General features: G+C 47.1%; 1 protein-coding gene across 7 annotated transcripts in view; it reads right to left on the bottom strand.

Moving 5' to 3' along the window:
* EVA1A (eva-1 homolog A, regulator of programmed cell death) overlaps positions 1 to 16946 on the bottom strand; it is a 477272-nt gene that overhangs the window by 37309 nt on the left and 423017 nt on the right. For all 7 annotated transcript variants that reach the window (XM_088467277.1, XM_088467276.1, XM_088467280.1 and 4 more), the window contains one exon: positions 709 to 870. In XM_088467277.1, coding sequence (XP_088323403.1) covers positions 709 to 870 — 162 coding nt within the window. The remainder of the gene's footprint in view (positions 1 to 708; positions 871 to 16946) is intronic.

Here is a 16946-nt window from a genome sequence, read left to right on the forward strand (position 1 = left end):
CCAGGGAGGGGGTGTTAGGATTAGGGTGCAGGGAGGGGGAGGTTAGGCACTGGGAAGGGTGGGTCAGGGTAGGGGTTAGAAAAATACTTACGTTGCTTTCTATGGGTGTTGGGATTCTGGCTGTCGGGATGCCACTTTCGGTATTCTAACCAGCGGCATCCCAACAGCCGGAATTTCATACCCAACCCGTTATTTTATAGAACGTACTAAATTGGCCGCTAGAATATAATTGGTTGCTAAAGTCAACTTCTACACTTGCCTTCTTTAGAATGTTTGATAAATCTCCGCATCTGTCTACCATACCTCTCAACTGTCCCGATTTAGGCTAGACAGTCCCTATTCTAGGGGGCTGTTTCACCATCCCGACTGTAAGGACCGAGGAAAGGTGTCAGGCACACCAAGAGTGCTTGCCTAATGTCCAGGAACGTTTAGAGGGGCAACCACATTTTTGGGGAGCTCCAGGCTCCTGGAGAAGCATGCCATTCTCCCGCATCCCAATTACTTGTTAGTGAAATGGTTGAGACTGGGGTGCGCTGATGCAATGCTCAGAAAATAGCGTCCACTTCGCCCTGTGAGGCCTAGTGAAGAGAAGCCATTGACACTGCGTCCACCTCTGAATAAGGGCCTAGTATCTTAAACACTGAAAATGAACAATATCATCATGTTCTAGAGCACCTGGCCCTGACGGCCCTTTCGCACTTTCAGTACCTGGTAGAATGTGTTCAGTTATGAAGGCAGGATCGGGGAAGAATGCTCCATCTCTAATCACATTGCGATCGTATGCTCCTGGCTGCTGGAGGAAGTGCGTTTGTCGTACACCGTGGACATTTGTTGACTTTGGCAGAGTTTCATACAGCAGTTTCTTCGGCACTGAAACGAAATTGAGACATTAAACTTTTTTTTTTTTTTAAATCATTAAAAGCAGTTAAAGAACTTACTCCGCTAAGCATTAATCTTATGGTCCATTAATCTAAGAGTATGTTTATTTTTGCTCCACGAGATTAAATTCCATTTACTACGCACACAGAGAAGCGGAGATGGGGCTATGGCGTGACTGGCAGCACAGTTACAGACAGGGAAAACTGGGAGCTGTAGTACAATATCTGTGCAAAATACACAGGAAGTCATTGACGTAGTTCAAAATGGCAGCTGCGTAGCGCAATACCCTCTTTAGTGTCGCTGTGCGTCTCGGATTCGAGCGGCTGAACGTAGATTTCTGCACATGGATTGAAGAGCTAAATGATGGCTTTTTTTTTTGAGAAACAGAGATTTGCGTGAGCCAAACCTAGGAGATAGGCGATGCTAGTGCGTTCCGTGAATACGATGCGCTCGGCGGTGTTTGCTTAGCGATAGCGCATGGGACCATTTTTACTCCACACATTAACTTGAATTTGGTGCACATTGCCACATGTAATAGTGTCAGTGCTGTTGTCACCTCAGTCTGATGATTAACTGTGCATGCACCTATATCTAAGGGAAGCTGATAAATGGTGCCTATGTATAAACTTATATTGCTCTGAGCATAAGCATATTTGTGCCTAGTAAATGATTAGTATCCTCCCACCTGTCCCTTTGTTGGACTCTCATCTTCTTGGTCCCACACATGAGTGGTCTCAGGATGCTTTACTGTTGGTATGACACAGGACGAAGACTTTTGGAGGATGGCCTGGTGTCAAGAAGGGCAGCAAAGAAGCCACTTCTCTCCAGGAAAAACATCAGGGACAGTCTGATATTCTGCAAAAGTACAGGGATTGGACTGCTGAGGACTGGGGCAAAGTTATTTTCTCTGATGAATCCCCTTTCAGATTGTTTGGGGCATCTGGAAACACGCTTGTCCGGAGAAGGAAAGGTGAGCGCTACCATCAGTCCTGTGTCATGTCAACAGTAAAGCATCCTGAGACCATTCATGTGTGGCGTTGCTTCCCAGCCAAGAGAGTGGGCTCGCTCACAATTTTGCCTAAGAACACAGCCATGAATAAAGAATGGTACCAAAACATCCTACAAGAGCAACTACTCCCAACCATCCAAGAACAGTTTGGTGAGGAACAATTCCTTTTCCAGCATGATGGAGCACCTTGCCATACGGCAAAAGTGATAACTTAGTGGCTCGGGGAACAAAACATCAAAATTTTGTGTCCAGGGCCAGGAAACTCCCCAGACCTTAATCCCATTGAGAACTTGTGGTCAATCCTCAAGAGGCGGGTGGACATACAAAACCAGAAAAATTCTGACAAACTCCAAGCATTGATTAGGCAAGAATGGGCGGCCATCAGTCAGTATGTGACCCAGAAGTTGATTGACAGCATGCCAGGGCGAATTGCAGAGGTCTTGAAAAAGAAGGGTCAACACTGCAAATATTGACTCTTTGCATAAACCTAATGTAATTGTCAATAAAAGCCTTTGACCCTTATGAAATGCTTGTAATGTTACTTCAGTATACCATAGTAACATCTGCCAAAAAGGTCTAAAAACACTGAAGCAGCAAACTTTATGAAAACCAATACTTGTGTCATTCTCACAACTTTTGGCCATGGCTGTATGTTCTAAGCCTTGGAGAGAGATAAAGTACCAACCAATCATCTCCTGTCATTTTTCAAATACAGCCTGTAAAGTGAGTTAGGAGCGGATCGTCCACTTTCTCTCTCTCCAAGGCTTTAGTACACTCAGGGCCATATTCAATATGGGAGCAAATAGTCTGTGCTGGACTTTTTCGCTCCACATCAGAGGTTAGAGTGGGGATAAAGTATAGGGCGCGTGCCCGCTTATCCCAGTATTTCATTTAAAAGGAGCGAAAACGGGACCCGGTGAAACCTGGATCTGCGGAAAAAAAAAAAGGAATTTTTGGGAAATGTGCCTGAACTCCCCTAAAGATGTCCAGACATGGGGGATCACTATGGGTACCCCCATTTTTGCCTGCTGAAGGAAGTCGAGGTTTGTAATAGCCGCGACAGGTGCAAATTTGCGGCTATGAAGAAGTGGTGAAGAATAGCACAATAGCACTTACATTTTTTTTTTTTTTAAACTATTCCTATCAAATTTGGGGTACATGAAAATGGGGGTAAGCATATTTTTAAGTCCCTAAAGTGCATTTTGAAAATTCTTCAAAAATGCACCTGCCGCTACCACCCGCATTCTTTTAAACACCTGTGGCATACTTGGGAACCCCCCCTGAATTAATTTCGTTATTTAAAATAATTTTTTTGAGGTGTCCCTATTTTTTTAAAAAAAACTTTTTTTTTTTTTTTTTTTACACAGTTCATTTTTAGGGGCTATTCCCAGGGGTGCAGGCTAATTTTTTCAAGCCTGCACCCCTAAAACCCAATTCTGCTCTTTTTTTGCCATATAAAACATGGTGAAAACTTATCCACGCTTTTTTTTCAAAGAACTTTCGCATCGGCGAAAAGTCTTTGCGAGCGACCAGGAGGCCGCTCCAAAAAGGAACAGGGACGGCCCTGATTCAGAGCAAGCGCTCTGTCAGAGCATCCGGCTCTGAATCAGGGCCTCTGTTCTACTCTGAACCCCAAAGTGATCTGAGCTGGGGACTCTGTTCTACACTGAACCCCAAAGCGATCTGAGCTGGGGACTCTGGCCCTGATTCAGAGCCGGACGCTCTGACAGAGTGCTCGCTCTGAATCAGGGCCGTCCCTCTGAATTTAAGAGCTATAGCAAGCGGCCAAAATGATGGTCACGATGGTCAAGACCATCGCAACCATCGGGCTTGCGACGAGACCCTTGCGGTAGGGTCTCGCTGCTGCAAGCCCTGGAGTGCTTTTGGCTCTATCAGAACCAAAAGCACTCCCACTGACATCACTAGTGACGTCAGTGGGGCGGGCCCCAGATGGTAGGCGTTCCCATGGGAATGTCTCCATCTGGGCAGCCACGCCCCTGGCACGCCCACCAAAGGGGGCGTGCTGTCAATCACCATTGACAGCACGCCCCCTTTGGTGCGAGACCCATAACGACGGCTTGGCCGTCGTTATTCGGGTCTCGCGCATGCGCACGACGGAGCCGCCTCCGTCGTGCGCATGCGCACTTGGGCACCATCGACCCGCTCGCGAGCGGGTCTGAATTAGGCCCAGAGTCCCCAGCTCAGATCACTTTGGGGTTCAGAGTAGAACAGAGTCCCCAGCTCAGATTACTTTGGGGTTCAGAGTAGAACAGAGGACCTCATTCAGAGTCGGTCGTTGCGGCCGCTCGGTCGTATGCCACCGATGTTCGCTAAACTGCGCATGCGTAAAATTCGCAATGCGCGTGCGCAAACTAGCTATTACGATCAGAAATTGCTCTCTCCTTGAACACAGCCAGATCGTTACTTTGAGTGACAGGATGAGGCGTTTGTGGGTGGTAACAGGGGAAGGTGCTTGTGAACGAGGGAGTGGAGATCCGAACGCAGGTGTGCCTGACTATGCAAACGGCGTTTTATGGGAGTGCATAATTAACTAAGTAGTGTCATGGCACATGTGACATGGGAGGTTTTTACACTGACTTGATCATAGTGCTTAAGTGATGGTATGGTCAGCCTTAAGCTCTACGACCAGCTCAGATGGTCTCGATTAATCCTTATATGCCCGGAGATGACGTGTATTTTGGATTTTGAAAGAAATCTAAAACCAAAACCAAAGCAAAACACTCACTTGAAGGAGGTTTTGCCAAAACCAATACATGATGATGAATTCAAACCAAAACCAAAACATGGGGGCCTGTGCACATCTCTATTTTAAATATGATTAACACAATCTGATACAGTCTTTGCTAAAAAAAAAAAAAAAAAAAAAGAAAAGAATAAAAAAGCACATATTTCGTTCTAATACACACATATTCATTGTGAGAAATCTGAGCCCTTTTCCTTGGAAACATCAGCCGCTCCAGTTTATAGCGATGCCAAACAATCTTCCCATTGTGTGCAGTTTAAATAAACTTTCTTTTTGGTCATTATACAATCTCCCCCCACAACACAATGAGCCTGTGACTCTGGCTCATCAGAGAACTCACAAGGATGTTTATTGGAAACACTTTATGACACATAATGACTTTAATAAATCACATTGGTATTAAAAATATTATATTTTTGGCTACTGTGGTATTGAAACTGCTAGAAAAAGTAATAAAAATATTTATTTCTAAATTCCATTGTTATTGTTGTGTTTATACTCCATTAAAATGGTCATTTGTGTGAAAACTACACTATTGGGGTGTTTCAGATCAGGTTCTAGGAGAATACAGCTCACCCTTTAATTTATTTGTCCATTCTCAACACGACTAACTCTTCCTATTGCCCTATATTTCACTCACTTTGCTCCCTTAATTTACCTGCGGCTTACAGGTAGGCTTAATGAAGAGTGCTATGTAATACATAGTAATAACAGTATATTACAGTGTGTGATATCCTCTAGACCAGGGGTTCCCCAACCACGGTCCTCAAGGCACACTAACAGTCTAGGTTTTATGGATAGCCATACTTGACCACAGGTGTCTTAATTAGTACCTCAGTTATTTTGATTTAACCATCTGTGCTGAAGCATGGATATAACTAAAACCTGGACTGTTGGTGTGCCTTGAGGACCGAGGTTGGGAATCACTGCTCTAGACACTAACTTGCCTACTTTCCCGGAAGTTGCGGGAGGCTCCCAATTTTGCAGGTAGTCCCCCACGCCCCCTGAAGAGTAGGTGGATCTCACACATCCCGCCCATTTCCTGTTGAAGTGGGCAGGGTGGGGAGATTATACAGAGAACATGTGGGTCTGTATGGAGGGGCGGAGCTAAAAGACAATCATGTCATTTAGCCCTGCCTCCTCCTCAGGGTCCCGTGAATCACAGCATTTTGAAGAGACAGGGTCTAATGACATGGTGCGCCCGGCCCCACCCCCTGAAGCTGTCAGCTGCATCAACTCTCCTGTCTTTTCCCTAAGAGGATTTAATTAAAGTAGGCAAGTATGTCTAGATATTGTATTAAAATGAAAGAGAGGGGGCAGATATAGCAGACATTAAAGATGGCCATTGACCATCAATGGTTTGCCATTGATTGTCGCTGGTTTCGCCATCGATGGCGGAGCTCCAATGTTTCTCTCCCATCTATGCCAATTTCTGCCATCTATGACAAAGGTCCAATGGTGAAGCGGCAATGGTTTCTTTTTCCCTACACACGTGACTCAGCTCTGTCCCCCATCGTCTGTTGCTTAGTCCCACTCCTGATAATAACCCAACAACATCACAATATTATCCAATACCTTCAGACCGTCCTAATTTCAGCACAACAGTCCCAATTTGAGGGTTCTGTCCCACTGTCATAATCGGGACTGCATTGTTCTGATCTGTCTGGGAGTTATGAGACATGACCATAGCACCGCAGAGCAACAATGAATGGGGATCCGCAGGATGGGATTCTGGCCATCGACATCCTGATCATTGGCATTCCTGACTACACCCCCTGGTAACTGTAGCTGGTAGGTCATGCAGTGGGATTAACATCAGGAGGGGGGAAGGATAGGCTAAATTCAGAGGTGGATTTCAGAGAAAGCCCTTGAAGTATTGAAGATTGGGGGGGTTGTGTCTGGTCAGGTGAGGCAGGGTTTTCCATAAGAGGGAGCAACATCTAGACTTTACTATTACAAAGTATATGGTGCTATTAGCATGTATATAGTACTATGAGCTTGCAGATGGTGCTGCTTTTAAAGGGGGGTATCCACTAGACAATTAAGTTGAACGATCGTTTGATTGTTCAATCGTTTGCAAAAGTGTCTAAAACATCAATCATCTTTCCAACATGCTGGTCAACCTGATGATATCATCAGGTTCAGCATGTTTCCAGATGATTGATGACCCTGCACTGAACCGTTCAGTGCAGGCTCATCACACGACTTACAAACGACTGAACGATTACAATGTCGTAACCGTGCAGTCGTTTTCAGATCTTTTAGTGGATACCCGCCTTTAGGCCAGTATTTGGTCAGCAGCTGTAAGGGACAAACCCAGAGAAAACTATTTCTTACAAGCCTCTATATAATACATATATACCTGGAGTGCGGTAAAGTCACAAAACACTGTCGGCATGATTACAACAGCTCTATACCCTGTACCACAGACCAACAGCCCTGCAGCTCATGAGTTATATTGTGTATAAACCACCCAAAGGCCTAGCTGAAGCAGAGCTGACTGCAGTCTCATTAAGCTGTGGTAGCAGACATGACGGCCTTTATGTAACCATACGCCGATGAGCACCTCTGTTCTCAGCCATGACAACAAACGAATATTTCCCGGGGGGTGAAGAGTTTGGCGCTCGCATTGCAAAACTCTGTGTTTCTCCTCAATCTTGTTTTTTTGGATCCAGATTTAGCCTTAATGAAACAAGGTCCCATATGGTGCGCATTACACAGAGAGGGAGGCCAGGTTCTGTTTACCCTGATTGCAGTGTGGGTAACATATATTTAGGGAACGACAATCTTTTCATTATCATACTAATGAGTACTCCTAAAATCTTACTTATTACAGTTCCTGCTGATTTGCTCTATAGTTAATTTAAAGGGTCAGTGCTAAAGATGAAAATGGCTTTTATCCCTGAAAATACATTAGTATCAGTGTAACAAGTTAGTATTCTTCATATGTGGAACCTGTGTGTTAGTCAGTATTATATACATCGGTGTTTATCAAGCTCGGTCCTCACTGAACTCTAGCAGTGCATGTTTTCAAGGTATCCTCAGTAACAGAGGGCCTGATTCAGAGCCGGACTCTATTTGCGCTCACTCGTGGCCGGCTATTTAAATTGACCGTTCGCTCTTTGCGGTCTGTTGACGCCTCTATGTCTGAGCGAGCTAACGAAACATGCGCTCGCAATTTTGTAAAGACGCCCCCTGGCCGCTCGCATCCTACGTCATCTCCGCTATTTATTTGATTAATCGAGTACATCGAAAGGCATCTGAACTGCTCGCAGTGCTTGTGGTAGGATTTTCCTACCGCAATTATGCGAACAGTTCAGGCTAAGAAACAACCAAGTGACGTGGTCGATGACGCTGCTTTGTTAATTATGCACACCCTTAAAACGCCCGTTTTGACGTCTGCGTTCGGATCACCACTCCCCGTTTTCAAGCACCTTCCCCTGTTACCACCCACAAACGCCTCATCCTGTCACTCAAATTAGCAGGCACTCGCTATTTTGCGAGCGCTCGATTTCCGACCGCAATGACTGGTTGGCGCATGCGCATTACGACCCATACGCATGCGCAGATGTGCGAACATTGCTCGGAGCGAACGAGCGGCCGCTTACGAGCCCAGTGAATCAGGCCCAGTGGCTGCTCCACAGGTGGGGCTGCATCGCAGTTCAAAATTCAAATAGGGGAGCCACAACAACTGCCAGTGAGTCCCGACCGGCAATGTGTTTTACAGCGTTTGGGGTGGCAGTTGGTGTGGCTCCGCTATATGAATTTTGGATTATGCTGCAGCCACACCTCTGGGGCCTCCACTTAATTAATTAGTAACACCTGTAGATCTAATGTATTAGTCAATTAATACGCCTGTGCTCCATCTTGATGATATAGAAAACATGCACTGTTGAAAACGTTAAGCCGTTTACATGGACTAACGAGAGTAAATGCAAATTAACATTGACCAGGGCAATTTTTTTGCTATTCAATTAGCTGCGCATGTTAAATCGCATTAATGCTCCATAGGAATTACCACATCTTTTTGTTTACAGCCCCTGAGCAGGTTTTAAAGTAAAAAATAATTAGGTAGTTAGAAGTTTTTAATGAGCTTAATTTGGGCAATAATGACATGTCATTTTTGGGGTGATATTCTGCAAAATGCAGAATGGGTTAAAAGATGTTGGACAGGCAAATTGGGGGGGCTGTATGGATGGAACAGGTGTTTTTATCATTACAGGGGGAAGTTAGAGGTTTTTTTAACACATTTTTAAAAGTGGCTTAAAAGTTAAAACTGACACAAAATCAAATTCCAGGAATCTTTATGCACCCCAAATTTATCTGGAGCATTTCATTTGCTGAAAAACACGTTTTCTATCATTTGTTTTGCTGTTATTAAAAATGCAAAAAACAAACAAATATTTGACACATTTGAAGAGGTCCAAATACTTTGCTTTTGGCCACTGATAGACATCTATACTGTGATCCAATGTTATTTTGCATTTTTGGGGGTACAGCTGGAGTTCCTCACCCTTAATGCTGATAACATCATTGAAAATATTACCCAGTCTTCTTTTATTACTGTTTTGTTATCAACTGTAAAGTGCAATGGAACATACTGGCACTATAAGTAAATATTATTATTATTATTATTATTAATAATAATATATAAAAAATAATGATATGTAAAAAGTAGGAGCAGAGGGCTTGATTCAGACCCACTCGCAAGCGGGTCGATGGTGGGCCACTGCGCACCAGCAGCGTGTGCCGCGCACGTGCGCAAGCCCCGTCGCGAGTGAGAAATTCACTTGCTCTGGGGCTCGCTACAAACGGGGCGGCTGTTGATGTTGATCGACAGCTCACCCCGTTTTGTAGGCGGGGAGGGGGGGTGGCTGGACAAACGGAGGCGTTCCTGAAGGAATGCCTGGCGTTTGTGGACAGCCCTACTGACATCACTCGTGATGTCAGTAGTGAGCTTCCTGTTCTAGTAGAGCAGGAAGCTCACTGGGGCTTGCGGGAACGGGACCCTACCGCAAGGGTCTCGTCGCAAGCACGATGGTCGCGACCATCACCTGGCCGCTTGCAAAAGCTGTGTGTGGTCATCCAGGGCCGGCGCTAGGCTGTGCTGCGCCCAGCGCTGTCCTGTGTTGCCGCCCCTTCCCTCCTCCGCTCCCTCCCCCTGAGCTTAAATATCTCCTATAGCGCCGGAAGGGAGGGAGGTGGGCGTTTCCTGTGCCCTCCGGAAACAGTAGCACTCCGGGCGATGGACCGGCTTGCCCGTGCCTGGAGCCGCTACTGCGGTCATCCAAACCTTAGCGAGCCGCCAGGAGGCTGGGTAAAAAAAAAAAAAACAGCGGCCGCCCTGATTCAGAGCGAGCGCTCGCTTTTTGCGAGTGCCTCTGAATCAGGCCCAGGGCATTTTAGGCATTTCCATAGGTTGGTAGCAGGGTGGGGGGGTGGCAGACTATGAGAGGAGGGAGCCCAAGTGCAGCCTGCATGTGCCCCCCCCCTCCCCACTCTCTTACCAGTGTATGAGCAGAATAGACTCCGCATGAGCTAATCTGCGGGAACATGTCGCCCAAGCCATATTCCCGGTGATCGCTCTACTGTGCATGCGCAGGTCGCTGTGAAATGGCGCCTACGCAATTTTTCTAATGATTTGTGCGGCGCCGATGGACAACTACGTATCATCTATAGGTACAAGGTGTGCGGTGTGGGCCCCTTCGACCCAGAGGCCCATGGGTACCACACATCCTGCACCCATTATAGATATGCCCATGGATGGGAGATATCATTAGGGGCGGCAGTAAGAGGTGGATATAAATGAGGTAGTATAGAGCTTGAAGTTGATTTTGGAGGGTATGGGGATCCAGTGAAGGCTGTGATAGATGAGGCAGATGTCAGCTGCGAGAGAGAGAGACCTCTACCCATGGCAGGAACAGTAAAGGAAGTTACAATGAGGCTGCAGTAGTCAAGGTGGGAAATGATGACACGGTGGTCAAGAGCTTTGCTTAAATCTGTCTGGAGAAAGGGGTGATGTCAGGCAACGGTTTCAAATCATTACATACAGCAAATATGAAATGGCGTAAAAAAAAATATTTAAAAATCCTGTTAATATTGGTACTGAGCTGCTGCTGTCAATGCTTTGCCTGGTTGCTCATCGCTTCTGACTGTGGGATCAATGGACAGGCTCAGTGACAGGCTTTATACTTGAAGAACTAGACCTCCAATCTATGGCTAGCACAACTCTCCAGGAATTCCTGGGACCTTCACACATTAAGCTCTTACTGTAAATGATAATGTAATAACATGGTACAAAGGAAAAGTTTGTTGTGTGGACCCAAGCAGCCAATCAGATCTTAGTATTTAGCTTTCTTGTATTGACCTTGCCTGGTCTGGGACAGATGGCTCCTTATTGGTCATCCTCAGTCAGGCTGCCCTTTCTATAGTTTGTCCTCTGTTTAACAATATTCCTATTCTGTTCCCAAAACATAAAATGTCGCCAAAGGCTAAATGATGAGAGAGAGAGAGAGAGAGAGAGAGAGAGACACACACAGACAGAGAGAGAGAGAGGAAGTGATACACTATGCTCAACAAACATCTATGGAAATGATAGATCACCAGTAGGGTCAGTAAAGGGGATAACAGACCAATAACCCCCAAAATGTACATTTTCTGATATGAGACATGAAGATAAAATACTACATAATCTGACATCCCACTGCAGCGCTGCTTAATAGTATAAGCTCCCCGTTCCTTTATAGCCAGCCAAAGTCACCAGCACATCGTTAGGATATTGAGGGCTGTATACTTACGTTGCTTAACATGCAAATCTGAAATTAAATCATAGCAGAAAAGATGTCATCCACCATCCCCATTGGTTCTAGTGATAAAGTCAATTTAGAGGCATAAGTTATACAGTCAATTTAGAGGCCTTTGGGTCTGATTCAGAGATGTACGTACACCCGATGGTCTACGTACACCTCTGATTTTCGTGGCTTTGTGTATGTGCAGAACGAGTGTGTTGCGATGTTGATCCAATGCAGACTTCCTGGCCTCACAAGCCGCCAGGACCAGATCAGGCAGCGGTAAGCTTTGTGGAATGCGGCTCTGCAATTCCGTCCATCTATGAAGTATGACCACAGTACATCGATCATTCTACAAGCGGCTTGGTGGCTATAAGAGAATGGGGGTCTCAGGAGTAACAATAGTGGCAGTAACTGTGGTTTATATGGGAAACATTGGACAGTGGGGGTGTAAAGGCTTCAACAAAGCTAAAAGAAAAAAGGTATAAACTGCTCAGTTTTAAGACAATGAAAAAGGGAAGCTAAGGAGCTGAGGGGTACAAAGGGCACACAAAGAGCAGTACAGGACTGAAATACAAAAGCGGAAGAGGGACATCATCCATGGGGGCAGAGGTAGATATTACTGGAATACATATGATTGACCGACGGTTGGGATGCCGGCGGTCAGAAGACCGACAGCGGCATCCCGATGTTCAGGATCCCGACAGGGGCCGGTAAGTAGCTTAACCCTCCCCCTCTCCCCCCCTAACCTCCCCCTGGTGGTGCCTAACCCTAACCTCTCTCCAGTGATGCCTAAACTAACCCCCCCCTTCCCGCACCCTAAACCTAATCCTCCCCAGATGGTGCCTAACCCTAACCTCCCCCTGGCGGTGCCTAACCCTAACCGCCCGCTGTAGCCAAACGCGAACCTCCCCACGGTCGGTGCCTAATCCTAACCCACCCCAGGAGGTCCCTAAACCTAACCCCCCCCATCCCAGGCCTAACCCACTTACTTACAATCGGCAGGCCCGCCAACAGCCGCAGCGGGCCCGGGTAACGGGGGCGTGGCCTAATCACGGGAGGCGTGGCCATGCCCCTTTCGGAAAAAAAAAGATTTTCAGCGCCGCTGCTCTGAGCCCCTTCAGCCCGGCGCAAAGCCAGGGGGGGGGCAATCAGTGTGATCGCTCCCCCCCACAGGCATAGGAGACTGCTTTGGCTGCTGCTCAGCAGCCACGAGCTGTCTCCCACTGCAGCTCAGCACATGCTGTGTGCTGGGCTGCTGTGAGGGAGGGGGGGGGCGTCATCGGACCCGGGCCCCCGCCAGGCCCCTCAGGAAGCCCGGACAATCTGTACCCTCTCGGCGCCCCTGACCATCAAGATGCAGGCAGTCGGGATACTGACGATAGTATCTTCATCTCTTTGGGATGGCGGTGTCGGCATTCTGACGGGTGCCGGGATTCCGGCGTCGGTATATTGACGTTCGACAACACGTCAGCTGGCATCCTGACTGCATCCCATATTACTGTGTCCCCGGTAATAAATACCACTCTTTACCTGCATCTCTATAAAAGTCACACGTGTACATTTTCATTAAAAGAAATGTATTTTGCAGCCCTCTCAGCACATTACAATATCTGGGATTATTATTAAGATTTTTTTTTCTCTCTCGGCCTCAGCTGCCTTATGATCCACGTCTGTAATAGAAATACAAGTATTTCCAGGCAGAAAAATATGCTTTTTTTCCATTGTGGTTTACAGAAGGTAATCAGAAGTGAGAATGTCAGACGTTAAACCCTATACCCTACACACCACCTTCTCACTGCAGATACTTAATGCCTGGAACGCAGAGTAACCATTCTGCAAACTGCAGGGACTTTTGATAACCGAGATGGTCACACGTTACTTTGTAAGGAATAAGCACAGAACAAAAAGCCAAGTACACATGTGCACAATATTCACATAGCAGTTTTCTCTACCTCAGTGATGGGCAACATAATATTGGCCTCGTTCTGGATTTTGCTGCAACTATCTCTACATTTCTCCAGAGGCATATGGGCTTTACCCAACCGCACCACACAGGCTGATGGCTGTCACTGCAATTGTTCTATTCATAGACCATAAATATTGCTAAATGAGAATTTACAAATACAATGAGGAATGCTAGGAAAAAGCGGAACGATAAGACTGTGTTCCCGGAACTTCGCTCCAATGTGACAACAACTAAAGTTTTGCTTTGATATTGCTCATCTCTGAGCATCACCATCTAAGTGCAAACTAAACTGCTAAACAGTGTGACTGCACTGTGCTCACTCTGTGACATCACCATCCAACCACAGACCAATCTGCTACATAGACTGTGACTGCACTGTGCTCACTCTGTGACATCACCATCCAACCACGGACCAATCTGCTAACATAGACTGTGACTGCACTGTGCTCAGTCTGTGACATCACCATCCAACCACAGACCAATCTGCTACATAGACTGTGACTGCACTGTGCTCACTCTGTGACATCACCATCCAACCACAGACCAGTCTGCTAACATAGACTGTGACTGCACTGTGCTCACTCTGTGACATCACCATCCAACCACAGACCAGTCTGCTAACATAGACTGTGACTGCACTGTGCTCACTCTGTGACATCACCATCCAACCACAGACCAGTCTGCTAACATAGACTGTGACTGCACTGTGCTCACTCTGTGACATCACCATCCAACCACAGACCAGTCTGCTAACATAGGGCCTGATTCAGACCCACTCGCGAGCGGCTGTCCGCTCGCAAGTGGGTCGATGGTCTGCACTGAGCATGCGCACGACGGAGGGAGCTCCGTCGTGCGCATGCGCCAGACGCGACGAGCGAAGGACTTTCCTTCGCTCGTTGTGTCTGATCAAAGGGGGCGTGCTGTCGATGTTGATTGACAGCACGCCCCCTTTGGTGGGTGTGCCGGGGGCGTGCCTCCCTGACGGGGGCGTTCCCAAGGGAACGCCTACCGTCAGAAGCCGGCCCACTGACATCACTAGTGATGTCAGTGGGAGTGACTTTGGCTCTGATAGAGCCAAAATCACTCCGGGCCTTGCGGTTGAAAACCTCAACCGCAGGCTCCGGCTCGTAGTGGCGATGGTCGCGATGGTCACGACCATCGCGGCCATCAAACTGCACGCTCGTATAGGCTGTGGGTGGTGACCCACAGCTATACGAGCGTCCAGGAGGACGCTCCATAATTATGGAGGGCGGCCCTCATTCAGAGCGTGCGCTCTGCTCAGAACGTACGGCTCTGAATGAGGGCCATAGACTGTGACTGCACTGTGCTCACTCTGTGACATCACCATCCAACCACAGACCAATCTGCTACATAGACTATGACTGCACTGTGCTAACTCTGGGACATCACCATCCAACCACAGACCAATCTGATACATAGACTGTGACTGCACTGTGCTTACTATGTGACATCACTATAAAACCACAGACCAATCTGCTACATAGACTTACTATGTGACATCATCATCCAATCATAGACCAATCTGCTACATAGACTGTGACTGCACTGTGCTTACTCTGTGACATCACCATCCAACCACAGACCAATTTGCTACATAGACTGTGACTGCACTGTGCTTACTATGTGACATTACTATGTGACATCACTATAAAACCACAGACCAATCTGCTACATAGACTTACTATGTGACATCATCATCCAATCATAGACCAATCTGCTACATAGACTGTGACTGCACTGTGCTTACTCTGTGACATCACCATCCAACCACAGACCAATTTGCTACATAGACTGTGACTGCACTGTGCTCACTCTGTGACATCACCATCCAACCACAGACCAATCTGCTACATAGACTGTGACTGCACTGTGCTTACTATGTGACATCACCATCCAACCACAGACCAATCTGCTACATAGACTGTGACTGCACTGTGCTCACTCTGTGACATCACCATCCAACCACAGACCAATCTGCTACACAGACTGTGACTGCACTGTGCTTACTATGTGACATCACCATCCAACCACAGACCAATCTACTACATAGACTGTGACTGCACTGTGCTTACTATGTGACATCACCATCCAACCACAGACCAATCTGCTACATAGACTGTGACTGCACTGTGCTCACTCTGTGACATCACCATCCAACCACAGACCAATCTGCTACATAGACTGTGACTGCACTGTGCTCACTCTGTGACATCACCATCCAACCACAGACCAATCTGCTACATAGACTGTGACTGCACTGTGCTATGACATCACCATCCAATCACAAACTAATCTGCTACAGAGACTGTGTGACTGCACTGTGCTCACTCTGTGACATCACCATCCAACCACAGACCAATCTGCTACATAGACTGTGATTGCACTGTGCTATGACATCACCATCCAATCACAAACTAATCTGCTACAGAGACTGTGCTCACTCTGTGACATCACCATCCAATCTCAGCTCTACCTGCTACAGAGACTGCGTGACTGCACTGTGCTCAGTATGTGACATCACCATCCAATCACTGTGCTCACTGTGTTAGGGATTGATGTCAGAGGCTTAACCATCAATGGTGCCACCAGTGCTTAGCAATCGATGGCACCAGTGCTTAGCAATCGATGGCATGAAACTAATGACAGAAAACCAATTATGGTTTGGACCATTGATGGACATCCCTGTTTATCCTACATAACGGGCAGTGGGCCAATCATATGATGGGACAGGGCATCGGCAGCGGACGCCCATGGCACTCCCACAACATGCCCATGACATGCCCATGCCATCTCCTCTTTATTTTATCAAGGTAATTTAGGTCACCTCCCAGTCGCCACCCTGAAACGCACATGAATCGCAGACGCTGCCTGACGTCATAGCAATGTTATACACATTGATCCGCGAGTGCACAGCAGCTTTTTCTCGGCTTTTTACACATACACAGTAGCAGATTAATCGCCCAACTGCGCAAACATCGGTACTGCATGCACCTCTGAATCAGGCCCTGAGTCTCTGGCATCGATGGGAGAGAACCACTGGATCTCAGCCATTGGTGGCAAAACCACGATGTGGTCAATATCCCAACCGCGTGAATTCCGGCAGTCAGGATGCCGATGCCAAAATCCCAAACTAGTCAGAATACGGTCGCTGGCATCCTGACTGCCGGGATCCCGAAGGTAAATATTGGAGTTAGGCACTAGGGTGAGTGTTAGGGTTAGGCAATAGGAGGTGAGGTTAGGTTTAGGCACCGGGGAGGGAGGGAGGGGAGGGTAGAGACAGAGGGAGGGTTAGGATACCGACCAAAAGGTGTCTGTATTCTAACCCTGTCAGGATGCCGGCGTTAAGATTCTAACCCCCTGGATCCCGAGTGCTGGCATCCCGTACCCATCCCGGCAAACCAATGACCATCGTAGGCAAACTATCGATGGTCAATGGCCTTCCCTACTCTGTTGAATCCTCATCCAATCACAGAATGAACTACTACATAGACTGTGTGACTGCACTACCCTCACTCT

This window comes from Taudactylus pleione, unplaced genomic scaffold (genome assembly GCF_031769625.1).
Source record: "Taudactylus pleione unplaced genomic scaffold, aTauple2 ptg000070l, whole genome shotgun sequence".
NCBI classification, from domain to species: Eukaryota; Metazoa; Chordata; class Amphibia; order Anura; family Myobatrachidae; genus Taudactylus; species Taudactylus pleione.